The following is a 15,596-nucleotide window of genomic DNA, read 5'->3' on the forward strand; positions in this document are numbered from 1 at the left end:
GAAACGAATGAGTAATATTATTTGCTATGTAATATTATTTCAATGGATATTTTCTATTTGGCTTAAAAAACTTTTGTGGGCTATTGCGAACATTTAAAAAAATATAGCCAAATCGGTCCAGGCGTTCTGCGATTTTAGATATATTGAAAAAAAGTGGGCTTGGTAAATTTTTCTTACGAATTTCACTACGAACATTTAAAAACAAATTAGCAAAATAGGTGCAGCCGTTTTCCGATTTTAGATAAATCGAAAAAAGTGGGCGTGGTCAATTTTTCATTCCGTAAAAACCTAAGTTGGACTATGACCAACATTTAAAAAAAAAATTGCCTATTGCAATTACAATTACCAACTACCGACATTTGATTTTTATCTATATAGATAACCATTGATTGATTTAATTATAAATAATTAATTAAAGTTTCATAAATAATAATATTAATCACATGATTCATTTTTTTTTTTGAAAATGTGTGCTAAAGAAGTGTAAACTTAATTTTTAACAATTATAAAAACACCCTGCGTGTGCTACTACGCTAAAACATGAACAAATTTACAAAAATACATAATTATTAATTAATTCATTATTAATGGAAGAGTTTTATAATAAACATATTTTATAAAAATTATTTTTGTAAAAAAAGGTACCAATTGTAAAGTGTATCCTACGTTCAAATATCAAAAAAGAGCAAATTTCACTGGAATTTTTTTTAGAAGGACTACAATTCCATTGAAATTTCTTTGATATGATTTGCTCATTATACACTTAAAAGTACAAAAATCAAAAGTACCACACACCTGTCCACTTATATTTTGCATAAATTCAGAATTTTCATATTATTATTACAATCATATAATTTTAGAATGGAAATCTATAGATACGCCTTGCGAAATTGTTAACAAAATTTGATTGAGGCGAATATTCTTGTTATTCACCACGATTTTATTAACCACATATAAAAACTAGTTTTCTGGAGGGGATTAGAAAAGAAACAGAATCACAAAAATGGTGTTTTAGTTCAGAGCGGCACAATCTAGTTAAGCCGTATTATCCATTATATTTCTCCACCCTTTATTATCACCTTACTCCACTTCACCATTATACACCATCATACCCTTCTTTCTACCTCCCTCATCGACTTTCTTCACAATTGTCAATCGTCTCACCCTGTTTTTGAAATCGGAACATCACTTAATCGGAACAAATATACACATATAACTTTATTTATGTACATATTCGAAATTCGAAGAATGTTTCTAGAGAGAAATTATTGAAATCCATTGAAAAAACGCAGAGATATAAAAACCACTTAAATGAAATCGCAGACAAAAAACATAATCTTGAAAATCGCCAAAAAAAAATATGTTTTTATCGCTGAAATGATTATTTGAATATATACACATATATATCCGTCTCATTTTCACTCATTACGGCAAAGTAACAATTCTTTTTCCATGCATTCATGTTTTTTTGTTTAGTTTTCAACTGACTTTTCAAAAAAAAAATACCGCGCATCATTCTCACAATTTTTAATTATTTGTTTTATCGTAGAAGTTATTTTGAACAGAAGAAACTCAAAAACTGCATAATTTAAGAAATGGCCTTTTTCGATGTAAAAATGCAGCAAGGGCAACATAAATTTGACTGGGATGATATTAATGTAGGCAACGACCAACTGGATGATTCTCAAAATTTTTTTGGTAATAATGCATGGAATAAAATGGAAAATTGTTTTATTAACCGTTAATTAAAATTGCATTCTATTCGTTTATGTTTATTCCTTTTAAAGCAAAAAAACATTACGAACACGAAAGATTAGATGAAATGGAGTTCTTGCAAGAAAAAATGGGTATGTTAAATAACAATTGTTTGGTAAAATAAATAGTATTTTTTTTTTTACTAATTTTAGTGAAAACTGAACTAAACGATTCTGTTGGAAGTGATAATAAAGAAAATATTAAGGCCAATTGCGCATCGCCGGTTGATGAACAAAATGACATTAAAGTATCAAATTTGCATTTGCTTCCGAACAATGCAGAGTGCGCAGCATCACCGGTTGATGTGAAGAAAGAACCGCAAGACGGACAAGAGCTATTTCTTCAAGTAGCTGTCAATTTAGCGTGCGAATGGTCAACAAAAAAAACAATATGCTCTCAAGCCGTGGCAACAAAAGGTGCTATTTCAAAAACTATGCCACCACCTCCGCAAGCATATTTGGTTAAAGATATATACCAACGCAATCGGGAAGAAGCTGAACGTCGCAGATCGGAAGAGGAACGAAAACTCAGGGAATTTCATCCTCGTCCAGTTCCTAACTTCAACTATCACCACGAACTGCTACAAAAACGTAAGGTAGCTCATGCTGTTACAGTTGCCGTAACACCAAAAGTGCTGAAAAAATCTCGTGAAACTGAAGAGAAACGCAGAAAAAAGGTAATTCAATGTGATTTTTTATGGCGTAATCTTAGTGTTTAATTTCTGTCATTAATTTTTGTAGTTGGAGGAATGGAAAAAAAATAATCAGGCGCCAAAATTTGAGTCAAGGCCTCCCACAGTTTTAAAAGAGAAGCCGTTTATTCCCGAAAAGAAGCCGATGGTTGTTCAAATGTGCCCATTTAATTTACATACGGAGAAACGGCTGCAAGAACGTAAACATTACGATGAAATTAAACAGAAGGCTTTGGAAGAAAAACATAAACAGGTAGAAATTGTAAGCACATTAACATTTTGCAACATCATAGTATAGGCTTCTACTAATATTTGTTGTAAATATGTGTGCTTCATTAATAATTTAATCCTTATATGTACGTATTTACTAATTTTACTAACTTTTGTCATGTGTAAAACTGTAGTTTGTTTAAAGGTACATTGAATATTTGAGAAACTAAAGCATGCCGACTAAAAAATCTATTTTATTATTTTGCTTTCAACCAAAATGCATGCTAAAAAACATATTTGTATTTCATAATCCCAGCAAAAAATGTTTAATGTTCATGTAGAGAATGGCCTAATTGTAGAAATCGTTAAACATTAATCTTAAGGTTTACTTGTAATTAATATAGCTCAATGTTTTACAATTATTACTTTTAGACCCAATTTTTTAACGTTGGGTTATTTATTTTTATTGTAGCGACAGTTTTCATAACGAGCCGTAAATTTATAGACTTTTAAAAAAATCGTAAGGTTCCACACCTTGTCGTAGAATTATGTTTTCTATACATTATTATATGTTTAATTAGTTTCAATTTAGACTTTAGTTTTGTGAATGATGATATAAATTCGAGAAAACAAGATTTTTAAAAGTTTTATCTGAAATTAACATGACTATAATTCGAATGCTTTGATGTCGATTAAAAATTCGTTCGTTATAGAATGCCATCAACATGAATTGCTCTACATTTTATTCCATATCGAATAAGGGAATCCTAAATATAAAATCTCGTACATTCGAATAAGCATTCGTTTGCATACGATTGCGAGAATTCACCTTCTCAAATGTTCGACTTTTTAATTTGTTTTACCCTTCACTTTATATAAGTTTGTCATTCCGTTTGTAATAAAGTACAATATATCGTCCCCTCAATAAAACAATAGTGTATAAGCATATACACCATTAACCGATTCTATATGTGATCAAAATTTTTTGAAATTCTACTTCCACAAAGTGGGTCAAAAGATCAATTGAAATATTACTTTTGTTCTTTCGAAATGGCAAAAAAATTATACACTATTTTTTTTATCTATAAATGATTTTGAAATTGATTTTTTAAATATAAAACATTTAATTTATATTTGGGGGATTCAAACGGTCTGCTATTAGGTCGTATTGTCATAATGTCGTAAAATATTTTTTTAGTTTAAACAAAAACAAAAAAGTGTTATTTTATGGCCCGTTTAGTTTTTTAAGGCCCGTTTAGTTTGGTATGGTATTCTGGCAGCCGTCCAAACCTTCGTCTCGTACAGCTCATTTGGGTCCAATAATAGTTTCTTTGACAAAGAATATTTAAATTTTGGTTGTTTCTGAACATTTGGTACCAATTATTTAGAAGTGCAGCTATGGTGCGTACGCGTTTCGGAATAGCATTTAGGCTAACAATTATTGAACTTTTTAATAATGGCCAGTTCCAAATTACTATAGCTAACAAATTGAGCATTAATAAATCAATAGTTTCGCGATTAATCGGCGGTCATCCTAAGAAAATATCACCTCGAACAGATAGGAAAATATTCCGTTTAATTAATAAAACTTTATTTCTTCCAAAGATCTTGTGAGTAGTCTTAATCTCGATATTAGTTACAGCACTGTGAGAAAACAATCATTGGACAATAACTTGAGGAGCTTCATGCTGTCTAAGAAACCCATACTGACAATGTATTCGTTCATTTTCATCATTTTTATGAAATTTTAGGTTGGATTTTTAAGAGCTTACGCTAACTTGACTGGCAAAATTAAAAACAGATTTATTTAGCGACGAGTCTAAATTTAACTTGTTAAATTCAGATGGTGTAAGCCATGGGGCATGGGATGGAAATGTAATGGTGGGGACTTGCTTTTCAGCGAGTGGAGTTGGTCCTATTAATGAAATACAAACAAATATTGATCGTTTTGTTATTAGAGACATTTTAGCGAACCACATGCTTCAATATGCCGAATATGAAATACCACTTCGATCGGTCAAACATTTGACTAAAATTGTCAAATATTTATTTGCCGTAATCTGACCACAAAATAATTTTGAGAGGCAAACAAGAAAACAGCTGATTTTAGGCAAACAATTATTATTTGCCATCAACCAAAAGTGTTCTCAATGTGAACATAGTGTGACCACTGAATGACAAATATTTTCTTCATTTTTGGGCAAATAATTATTTGATGTTTACAAAATTTCTTATGATCAAATAATGGCAAACAAAATTTGATAAATACTAAACAAAATGGCAAAATTAATGTTTTTTAATAATATAGGACATTTTGACAATATTTATGGCCATAAAAAATTTTTAAAATTATATAGATTAATATTTTATCAAATATATAACGGTATAACAGTAATTTTAATATTATCTATATATATATATATATATATATAAAAGAATAACGTTACTGACTGACTGATTCATCATCGCACAGCACAAACTTGCTGAAGCTAAAAGCATGATGTTCCTCCCTCCCCCAAAATGGTTTGTAAAGAAAAAAATACCTGGTAATACTCGGAATTTTTTTTTGAGTCCAGTCAACTGTAATGAAAAAAAGGACCCTAAAGATATTTTATTTGCAAATAAATAAGAACAGGTGGGTTGGATAAATAAGTATGTGGGTTGGAGAAACTTGAAGAACTAACATTAGTAAATAGCTACCGTTCGAAGCCGGGGTGGTCAACTAGTAACAAATATGAATTTGGCATTTCTTTTGGAAATTCGAACCTTTATTGTGTTGATTTTTGGTACTTTTTTGATAAAACAAGTTTTTCTCTAAATTGATTATGAGATCCCACCACGAAATAGAAATTTATTTAAATAAAATTTTACCACCGCAATGGGTATAAAAAAGGTACCTAAAAGGGGATAAAAACAGGAAAATACATTTTATTTGAAATAATTAAGCCAATTTTGATAATTTGTTTAACATTGCTTCATGGATTCATACTAAAATTAACTAACAGGGTGTTATTTGGAACTCGAGTGCCAAGGTGTATATTGGGCCAAATCCGGGTAAAAAGTTTGATACTTTTTTTAAGACATATTTTTTAATCGTTTGAGACATGTCTGTAGCACAAACATTATTGGCAAGATGGAGTATTTTTCAAACTTGACAGGTGTTCAAGAAGGAAATGGGAAATTGGTACTTTTCTCCTTATGGTACTTTTATAATATTATTTAACTTATTGACATTAAAGTTAGCTGATATGTATCTGAGTGAAGATATAGTGCATAGGTACCAAAATGTGAGAACTGAACTATAGGTATTTTTTCGTCCTTCTTTCTAATGGTACTTTTTCTTGAATAATGTACCTAGAAATATGAAATTAAGCATATATGGTACTGAGTGAATAAGAATCCAAGTGGGGGACTTTATTGTCCAATTCGGGAGGCTCTGAAAAGCGGACTTCTACACATTTTTAAATTATTTTACTTTTATAGTACTTCCCAAATTGTTATCTTTGAGAAAAATATAAACACATTATATATTTGGTTTTCCTTTTAGTTTAACTAAACATTAATGCAAGTACTTATTTCGAAAAAAAAAATCGCGAAAGAACAATTTTTTTAATTTAAATGCACATAACTTTTGATTTAGATTTTGAAATAATTATTTTTTCTTAATACTAATATATATGTTGGTAATTCAAAAATATAAATTTGAACAAAATCGGTAGAGATTTCGATCCGCTACTAGCAAAAATCCAGACTAAGGTAGGTAAAAAAATTTTAATTTTAATTTTCAAATCTGAATATCTCGTTAACTATAAGAGGTAAATTATAGTGCAAACAATGTTTTTTGTAGTTTTCTTCCTGTAGATTCTACACATGTAAAAATCTATCAAATCGGTTGGAGAACAAAAATTTGGCATCATTTTTAATTTTTCATATACCGGAGTACTCTACTATGGGGCCTTGGAGCTCCGTCCCACCTTCGAGTTTAAAGCCCAAATTCACAATTTAAACACAGCTACACCACCTCTATAGTCGTAAGAAATCGGACTATTAGTTTAGAAGTTACATACTTATTTCCATTTTTTTTTTGTCATTTCCCCATATTTGTTTGGATTTTTGAAAAAATAATTTTATATTTTCTGACAGTTTGAACAAATATTTTCATAACCCAAATATTTGTGAATGTGTGACCGCAAGTCAAACATGTTTTCCCATATGTGTATTTGACAATATTTAATGCCTGTTTTATCAAACAAAAATGGGCAAACAAATGTGCGTAGTGTGACCAGAAAATAAAATTTGTATTGCTTCAAAAGTATTTTGGGCAAATACAGAAAAATAAAAAAGCGTCAAATGTTTACCTAATCTGACCGTACCTTTAGGTTTCGAACAATACTGTATATATCGTAGTCGATATAGCCATGTCCGTATGTCTGTTGAAATCAAGTTTCCGAAGCCCTCATATCACTTATCTGTAGGCCAAATTACTTTCCTATTTAAAATCGAAAAAATCGGCCCTCAAATGACTACGATATAAGCAAAAAAAGTGACTACTTTGATTTGTTTGTCTCACCTATTTTCAACATTTTGTTTTCCAAATTTGTTTGTAAATTTTGTTCTAAATTTGTTTTCAGTCGATATAGCCATGTCCGTATGTCTGTTGAAATCAATTTTCCGAAGCCTCATATCACTTAAAAAATATTTTTGCCGATATATAAACAATTAATGAATTCTCTGGAATTTTCCTAGATTCGATTTTACAGTCACCTGCATAAATTCGCATCGATTTTGCTGAGCATTTGTGTTCGTTATTTGACCACTCTCGAATGCAATGTCAATACTTTTAAATTTCGGGGTAAAAAATATTTTTCCCGTTTTTTACAAATCGTATTTCCGACTTACTTATATTCGCCATTACAGAGGTCTTTGAAATATCTATTATTGGATATCCATATTGTCTAGTTAATCCAGAAAAGGATAAAAATGTGTAAAAAATCGAGTTTGTCCTGGTTTTTCCTTTATATCTCAGGAATTTTCTCGATTTTAAATAGCAACAAATGTAAAAATAACTAAAACAGCTTAAAACACATAAGCAAAAACAAATTACATGTTGTTTTTGTAAATGTTGTATTTCTAGTAGATGTGACTAACTACACCTTATAAAATATTCGCCTTGGAACCAATACAAGTGCATTTAATATAAGGTGTAGGAGCACAGCTGATTTCAAAATTTTCATGCACAAATGTCGAACTATACATGCACACATTTTCAGCCGAACGTATTTATTTCAAACTCCATATATAAAAAATAAGTTATTTCGCCTCTATTTTTTTGAGATCACCACTGCTGTCACCTTGTTAAATTCTCCTTGAGTTTATAAAAAACACAATTTTTGATACTTTAAAAATAAGTTTATCTAAACATTTTTAATTAAATTAATTGAAGAATATCTTCATATAATAAATACTACAATATTTGTTTTTATTCAAACATGTACATGCAAATATTGTATTTCTGTTTAGAAATGTAACTCTGAGAGTATTGAGTGTATTGACTAATCGAAAAATCAGTCAGTATTAAGTACTCAATACCCAAATACTCATTAGTTTAACACCACTATTTGACAATCAACAGACTCTCCCCATTTCATGAGTGATTTTATTTTTTTTTTGTATTGCACAAAGCCATTTACAAATCATAAATTTATTTATAAATTTACGGAGATTCTTTCAATAATACATAATTTAATAATATATACATAATTAAGTTCCCTCCAAAGAGTGTGTAATAAGAAAAGTGAATTTTGATAATAAAAATAAGAACAGATATTGTAAAAAAGAAGAAAAAAAAAAAACTTGCAATCACTTCCGTTCAAAAGAAAGACAGCACAAAAGAGAAGATAAAAAAGTACGTGAAATCGTTTTCTTTTTATGCATTAATAAAAACGACATTATTAGCTTTGGTTGCTGTTGATCTTAAATAAACGCCTATAAAAAATTTGTAAACTGAACAAAAGTTTCTAAAAAAACGAAACACAAAGAAAATAAACTACAGCTTGCAGCAATAAAATCGAAATCAAAAAATGGTCGATCGTTTGGTGAATTCGGAAGCAAATTCCAGGCGTATTGGTATGGTTGAAAATTGTTTTGGTAGTTCGGGTGTACCTTTAGCCATACCAGGACGGGTATTAGTAGGTGAGGGCGTATTAACAAAAATGTGCCGAAAACGACCCAAGTCTAGGCAGTTCTTCCTCTTTAACGATATTTTGGTATATGGCAATATTGTCATAGGAAAGAAGAAATACAATAAACAACACATAATGCCTTTGGAAGAAGTCTCACTGGAGAACATTGATGACTGTGTACAATATCGCAACGGTTGGCTGATACGCACAACAACAAAGTCGTTTGTAGTATGCGCTGCAACAGCAACAGAAAAACAAGAATGGATGGCTCATATCAACAAGTGTGTAGAAGATTTACTTCGCAAATCTGGTAAGAAACCAGTAGAAAACCATGCAGCCGTGTGGGTACCAGATGCTGAAGCAACTGTTTGCATGCACTGCAAGAAAACGCAGTTTACCATGATTGTGCGACGTCATCATTGTCGTAACTGCGGAGCGGTGGTGTGTGGTCCATGCTCCTCTAAGAAATTCTTGTTACCACAGCAAAGCTCCAAGCCGCAACGAGTTTGCACCTCTTGTTATGAACGTCTCAGCAAAGCTGTTAAGCAGGAATCGTCCAAAATTCACTCTGCTGTCAACAACCAATCACACAATGACTCACACGCCAATACCGCCGAATCATCTGGCGATGATGATTCCGATGAAGAGACGAACGGTGCTGGCACCGAACAACACGATCAACCAAAATTTTATGGTGATACCAGCATCTTATCAGCTAATGATTCTACAAAGCATGAAACGTCCTCATCAGCCACTCAGCTGAATTCTAGTCACTCACCCAGTAACTGATATTTGCATAAATTGGAGAAAGGTTGGGTGTGGGTGGTTAAGAAATCGAAATGAGAAAGAATCATTCAAATGTTATTAAAAAAATCAGTTGTTATTATAGCAGTTAATTTTTTATATTTTCTAATTTTAAATTTATACTCATTTAAAATATTGCCGTACGCATCTATCAACGATGGCTATATTGAGAATGCATAAAATCTCTTGTTCTTTCTTAAAGAAATGGTAAGTGTTAAAAATATATGTATTAGACAACTACAAAGTAAAGCACAAACAATGATTATATGTTTAATTTATTTTTGAAAAATTAGATGTATGTACTTCTAATTTGCATTGAAAAATTCTGATAAATCCATCGTTCAATGAAGCGGTTAAAAATATGATTTCGGTGATTTGTAAGGTGTTCATTGATAATCTTATCGCTTTTCTGTTTATTCTGACATAAGAACACACATACATTGAATACAGAAATAATTTAACAGACCAACCTGTTTATTTGTTTATTCTCTTAATTTTTGTCGTTTATTTTTAATTTGTTTTTCAGTCGCTTATTCATTTAAATACTTTTTTGCTTCCACATACAATCGTTTCTAAGTAAAATGTCAGAGAGATAGAGGAGATGCACATGATGTATGTATATGATTTGTCATTATTACAATCCCATATTAACCCATTTTGAACAAAAATTTCGTACACATTTTTAGTAGAAACATTTTCAGATAAACTGATTTTGGTAACATATATAAATTAATCCCTATCTACATACATTAAAGATTTATATTAGCGGTATTCACAATGTAGAATACTTGGCCTGTGGTAATGTAGTAAAAGAGCACAATATCAAAAAAATAAACACAAAATACATTAGAAATTGAAATGTTTGTCAATAAATTTAAATTTTAATATAGATTTAATTAATTTAATATACCTAAATGGCCAATAGTCGGCCTAACACTGGTATGTATTCGGTATTAGGTGAAAAATTGGCCGAATACCAAAACTTTTATAAAGGAAAAGCATAGATTATGACATTTTAAAAGAGAAACAACAATAATTAGTAGAATACAAAAACATATATTTCATTGTAAAATATCTAAGCATCCCGTGAAAACTGTTGCCTCAAAAAAACTTGTAAATTCAAGATGCTTCAAAAAAATAGAAAGATGACCTAAAAATATGCATTTATATATTTGTGAAGAAATAAAATAATTAACTTTAATCTTGGACTCTTCAAATTATGGTTATGTTTTATAATAGTTATTCTGAAATAACGATAGATGGGAGCATTATCATGTGACTTAAATTTTAAAATTATTAAAATGTTGATACGGCAGTAATGTCAACATCTACGGCGAGTTCAAATCCGTAAAGAGACTTCTCTTTCTTTCTTTTTGTTTTTAACGGACGGAACTTTGGACTCTTTTCTTACTCTAAGGCTATCCTCTTTGTCTATCTCTATTGAAGGGAATCACAATGGACCTCAAGGTCTCCGAGTGGAAGTGCACATAGTGTACACCATCATGTCAACATCTAACACAGATTTTCACCTTGTAATAAATCGCTGCAAAGAGTGATAACTGTGCATGTGATGTTACGAAGTCTTGGAGTCTTATAGATCGATATAACAACAAAAAAAAAATAGGAATGTTTATCACTTTTTTTTACGGCAAATGTGTTTGAATTATAATTTTTAATTGCTGATAGATCAATGTAGAATACTTTCTGCACAGTTTTTAATTTTTTGAGTCATGGAAATATAACCATATACGTGGTGTACGTGATAAAAGACCAACAAAAAAAGACCCGTGTCTCCCAGTTATGCCAAAAGTCATACACTTTTTTATGGGACCCCAAATTTTGATTTACTTTCTGAGGAAAACTTGTAGCCCTTGTCATATGCATACGCAAAAATCGCCAGATAATCACTTGAATGAAATCGACAATATTATATGAAGAACAAATAACATTTTATTTTTCTATAAGTAACTGTATCAATATTCAATATAGGCTTTCTTTAGATTTTAAGGTGATATTCATAATTGTGCTAATAATGAGCAAAAAATTACAAAAAACGCATCAACTAGCTATTATTGATGGTATACTTTGTTTGATTGAAAACAAAGTATACCTTTGAAAATATGTGTTTATGTATTTAATAAACATTAAATATTTGGGTTTATTGTGATTCAACAGGTATACACAGTATTAAATCACACTTTAATAATCTATATTAATAAGTTTAAACAGTAACTGAATACAATTCCAATGTTAATCCGTATGTATAATCAATAATGTTGACAGCATTATTTTTTCATTGTTCAGAAAAATCCCTATCGGAAAAAAAACCAGATGACTAATTACGATTTTGTACTTATAATTTAGTTGCTTAAATTTCAAGACCAAGTGATTTTTGTGTTGTGTGTTGATTAACAATAATCGCATTCAAATGGAAATAATGATTGTAAATATAATTTTACACGCGTTACTTGGAATTTTCAGTACTCTGTACAGCTCTGTTTGTATTACTGAATAGTGCATTTGAACTTTGTTTAGAAACACATAATGTTGGATGACTAAGCCATTGATTGTCATTTTGTTTTGCTAGTATGTATTATTCATTTAATATTATTTTCTCCTGCTTTCCATACGGTTTTTTACCATTCTGTGCCACTTTTTAATGAGCTTGTTGGCAATCGCTTAAGGTATTTATAAATTTTTCAAAACAATTAAAAAAAATGTATTTTTGTATGTATTTAAGGTGTTTTCAGACGGCAATATTCAGTATTAATATTTGTCAAAAATTTGTGTACCGTTATACAATTTCATCGTCTAAACAAATATTGTATTAGATTTAAAAAAAATAAATAGTTTTTGGATCAAGGGCCATTTATGTAAATGCAAAATACATAAATGGCTTCTCTCTCACAAAATATTTTTTGAAGTATATTTGAATTTTTTGAAATTTTCTTTTTGTAACCATTTAAAAAATTTGGGAAAAGGAAAATATTTTAAGAAAATATTATTTAGAATGTGTAATTTGTATTTTTGGAATAAGTAAATTACATACAGCGAAAACATGAGTTCAGTTACTTTAAGATTGTTAACTATTTTTCAATTTCACAAAATTTGATACACCACTTTTGAAATAATTTTATTATAACTAAATATGTTTAAGCACTACTTTGTTGATATCCTTCAGCGACTCGAGATATGGGCAAACAAAATGTTTTATTTTTGTAAAAATTTATATCTTAATACTTACTTTATAGACTAAGCATGTTTTAGAGTAAAGCTCTCGATATGTAAAAACGTTAGTTTTTTCATTTTGATTTAATAATTATATATTTTATTTGTTTCTTTTCAGGAGGAAGAAGAGCGTAAAAAACTTGAAAAAGAGCGCATTAGGGAATTAAGAAAAGCTGCTACATTTAAAGCTCGACCGAATCCCTTTAAAAATTAAGAATTTTTTTATATGAGAAAACATTTTTATCTAAAAGAAAAATTGTTAAACGAAGAATTTTGCAATTGTTTTTTGTTACTTACAAAATAGTTCTTATTGTAAAAACAACAAGTCGAATACATATTTGAATTTTTGTTTTTTTTTATATAAAATATCTGTGTACATCAACCAACAACAAAAAAACCCTAAGAAAAATGTACATTGTTGTTGTATTTATCTCTAAAAATATTTTTTGGATGTATAACAGTTAATTAATATCTCAAAATCGTGTAACAACAATAATAATACAAATAAATACACATTTAGATTTATCGCAAACAACCAACCTACACATTTAGAAACAAACACATTCAATTCAGACCCACACAACAATATCAAGAAATATGTAATACCAACAAGTTTAAACTTACAATTACAATTATAATTTTTATTATTTTTGAACTACTTGTACTAACACTCTTTTTTAAACATAGCTTTGATGCAATATGTTGAAAAGGGAAACTTTGCGTTTATGTAAAAATTGTTTTAATTATATATTTTTATATTTCTTAGAATACTGTAATAAATTTCTATTGATTTCGATAGAGTACGTCTATAATAAAATGTACTAATTATCACTCTCACTACTTTATTTTATTTGTTTTTTTTTTTTTTAAATTATATTTTTTTTTTTACAAAATTTTAAATAAAATGTACTCAGATTCAGTTGTTATTAAATGTAAATAAGTTTATGTAATTCGTCCCTGCATCTAAAAAAGGTGATATGTGTAATTTTAAAATTGTTTCTTTTCTATCCTCCGTTTATTTACAAAATTATTTTGGGATATCTTTAACCATTAAATTATTAATTAAATTTATGTGTAATTTTATGCGGCTTTTATATAACAAATATGTATACTGTTTTTTCACTCGTGAAAAATTAGATGCATCGACGATTTTTTTTACACTTAATTACGTTGGAGAGTTTATTAAATATGGATGTATGTATAAAATGTAATAAAATTCGTTCCCTTCCTTTTCTGGTTAAAAAAAACTCAATATTTTGTTCTGTGTATTTAATACTTCATAAATATAATTTAATAATAAATAAAATAGAAAAGAAAAATGTCATATTCGAAAAAATTTAGCTCATGTTCCATAGTGAAGATCCTTTATAGACCTAAGTGCATTACAACAGTTCGAGTCGTAAAATAGTGAAACTTCTTTATACATACATAAATTCAATAACACCTTCTAATATTATTATAAAAAAAAAATATAACACAAAACAGACATGAACCATTTTAATTTCCTTAATTATCCTTATATCAATTTTATCATTTTGAGTTTGATTTATTTTTAATATTTTCTACAACAGCAACAACGTATGTACATGTAGTGTTCAAATTTGTCGCCTTGATAGTTTAGGAATAACATTATACAATATTTAAATATTTGAATTAATTGCTAAAATCTATCTATAAATTGTCTCAAGAGTGGATAAAAATGTACACAATAATAAAATATGTATACTGATATATTAACAATACTAAATAGTTAACAAAATAAATTATTTTTACAAAAAAAAAAAAAAACTGAAAAAAGTCTACTAATAAATATTTATTGAGATCAAAATAAAATGGGAGGATTATTTATTTTTAGGCACAACGCATAATTTCTGGTTATCGAATGCTATTATTATAGATTTTACTTGATATCAAAAAAAAATTGCACGTTCGAATAAGTATTCGCTGGTGTATAAATTAGTCCGCGGGAGTTTTTTGCCATTGAATTTCAATAAGAAAAATCGGAAAAGGGAAAAAACTCCCGGGGAATTTTTATTCATAATTGGGCTGATAGAATTAGTCCCCAGAATTCACTCCTTTTTTTAACGTGATGATCAGCTGATTTTGTGTTTTATTTGTTCAATTAAATGTGGGTTGATGAAGTAATGTGCATTGATTTCATTAATTTGTTTAATGAAAATAGTTGGCAGTCCAATCTAATAGCTTTCAGGCCGAAACGTTTCCAATCGGCTAAAAACAATTTACATATTTCCTTAACCTAACAGAAACATTTATAATGTACCTATTACCAATTTTCATAATAATTTAATTGTGTTAGTTTTGGAGCTCAGATTTTAAGGGCCTTTTTTTAGAACTCACTTTCTCAATTCCATTAGTGATTATTAGGGGGCGGATTTTCATGCATTTATTATTGGAAAATATGCGCCTAAAATATGCTTCAAAAAAATCAAAATATGACCTCAAAATTTAAAAAATATGCACTTATATTTTTGTGCAGAAACATAAAATAATTAAGTATGGAATTCGAAATGTCCAAAAAATACACAACACTGTTGCCAGCAGTTAGAACTCTTTAAATTATACTAGGAATTAAACAAATAAAGTTCTAAAACTATTTTTAAAATAATTTTTCTTCTGAAAAAACGATGGACGATATATTAATTGTAATATCTTGGTATGAATACTTGTTTAAATCCATAATCTTTAGAGCTTCTCTATTTTATACA

The 15,596-nt window shown here is 29.1% G+C and overlaps 1 protein-coding gene across 3 annotated transcripts; it reads left to right on the forward strand.

The window, feature by feature from the left end:
• Positions 1-1,514: 1,514 nt before the first annotated feature.
• Positions 1,515-14,703, forward strand: mei-38 (meiotic 38). 3 transcript variants are annotated; one of them, XM_065507339.1, is made up of 5 exons: positions 1,515-1,698; positions 1,788-1,847; positions 1,908-2,431; positions 2,496-2,708; positions 12,989-14,703. In XM_065507339.1, exons 1-5 carry the CDS (start codon positions 1,596-1,598, stop codon positions 13,082-13,084), a joined length of 996 nt encoding a protein of 331 aa, XP_065363411.1. In that variant the 5' UTR covers positions 1,515-1,595; the 3' UTR covers positions 13,085-14,703. The 3 variants fall into 3 exon arrangements, 2 of the variants coding, with proteins under 2 accessions (XP_065363411.1, XP_065363412.1); XM_065507340.1 differs by having other exon boundaries at positions 2,496-2,699; XR_010576385.1 differs by lacking the exons at positions 1,515-1,698; positions 1,788-1,847; positions 1,908-2,431; positions 2,496-2,708 and adding an exon at positions 8,285-9,849 and having other exon boundaries at positions 12,989-13,707.
• The last annotated feature ends 893 nt before the right edge of the window (positions 14,704-15,596 follow it).

This window comes from Calliphora vicina, chromosome 4 (genome assembly GCF_958450345.1).
Source record: "Calliphora vicina chromosome 4, idCalVici1.1, whole genome shotgun sequence".
Taxonomy (NCBI): Eukaryota; Metazoa; Arthropoda; class Insecta; order Diptera; family Calliphoridae; genus Calliphora; species Calliphora vicina.